The sequence below is a fragment of the Hippocampus comes genome, unplaced genomic scaffold (assembly GCF_001891065.2).
Source record: "Hippocampus comes isolate QL1 unplaced genomic scaffold, H_comes_QL1_v1.1 scaffold397, whole genome shotgun sequence".
Classification (NCBI taxonomy): Eukaryota; Metazoa; Chordata; class Actinopteri; order Syngnathiformes; family Syngnathidae; genus Hippocampus; species Hippocampus comes.
Window position 1 is genome coordinate 679,741 of NW_017804968.1, and position 1,187 is coordinate 680,927.

At 44.3% G+C, this 1,187-nt stretch overlaps 1 protein-coding gene across 3 annotated transcripts in view; it reads left to right on the forward strand.

The window, feature by feature from the left end:
• akap12b (A kinase (PRKA) anchor protein 12b) overlaps window positions 1-1,187 on the forward strand; it is a 32,132-nt gene that overhangs the window by 22,122 nt on the left and 8,823 nt on the right. Inside the window, exon 1 of one of the 3 annotated variants that reach the window (XM_019889607.1) lies at window positions 112-360. The exons of the other annotated variants lie outside the window; for them this stretch is intronic. Coding sequence (XP_019745166.1) covers window positions 336-360 — 25 coding nt within the window. The 5' untranslated portion in view covers window positions 112-335. Of the gene's footprint in view, window positions 1-111; window positions 361-1,187 lie in introns of those variants that run through there. 3 annotated transcript variants of the gene reach the window in all.

Sequence of the window (1,187 nt, forward strand, 5' to 3'; positions counted from 1 at the left end):
GGTGGGTGGGGGGGCTCGTTCAGAACAGCTGAAGAAAGGAGGGGGGCGGTGACGTTAGAGGGAGGCAGGGGTGGTCCCAATGTGACATGTGTGTCAGTCTGTTGAAATGTGTGCGAAGCGTCCCGTTCAGCACACACGGGCTACACAGCTGCAGAACAGCAACTCCAACCGCAGAACGTGTAACAAGTGAAACGGATACTGAGAGAGAGATTTTTTTATTTTGTTTATTTTTTTTTAAGAATTGTGACTTCTTTTCTTTTTTATTTGATTTTTTGGGTTTTTTAAAAAAAAATTAAATAAACAGGATTTTTTGTGCGCAGGAGGGACTTATACCAATGCTTGGAACAATTACTTTAACAGGTAAGCTCAATTGATTTTATTTGGTCAAATTCTTTAGAATGAGTTGTATGTATTTTTATTTATTTTTTTTAAATGTAAGTCAAATTTGTCCAAAATTGCGATGCTTTATCTTTCCAGGAATGCGTACCGCTGAGGGCATTGTTGTCCTGAGGGTGTGGTTGGATAGTAGCGTGCGTCTCTTTATCGTTGCTCAACTATAGTGTAGTTCTACTGCAAGAGGCCAGTCATTTGAACACCAAAAAGTCAAACAACATCGCGATGCATTTTTATTTTGCGGTAATTTTATGTGCAATGGTGGTTCTCCCTATGTAGCATACATCCAATTCCAGACCTACTCCAAGTGACCCAGTGGGCTGTGCTCCTAGTTTTTTTTTTGGAGGGGGGGGGGGCTCTCTACCCACATCGTAACATCTGTCTTTATAATACCAGTGACGAGCAACAGTTGCCTTTTATCACACGCATGATGAGCAGAGGTATTGCGCCCCGGGCTTTTTAAACTCATATCACACTTCTCGCCAACTCCCATCGTCTCGTCATGTGAAGCATTTCATTAGATTAGAGTGGGATCATAATTCCCAGTGGTCCAAAACCACAAAAAGCAGGAGGGCGTGGAGGCGGAGGGGGCTGGTGTAACAGAGTCACATAAAATTAATCCCGGCGCTGATTCTTGCCGCGGCTCCGTCTCAATTGTGAGTGATGGGTGCCCTTCTTGGGTGGGACAAATGCAGTTTTTGATTTATTCCTGTGGATGAGATGAGATGAGAACCCCTCCTCCCAAAGTGGCGCCTTGGAGACAGTCTGACCACACCTTAAATTGGGTGGGGGGG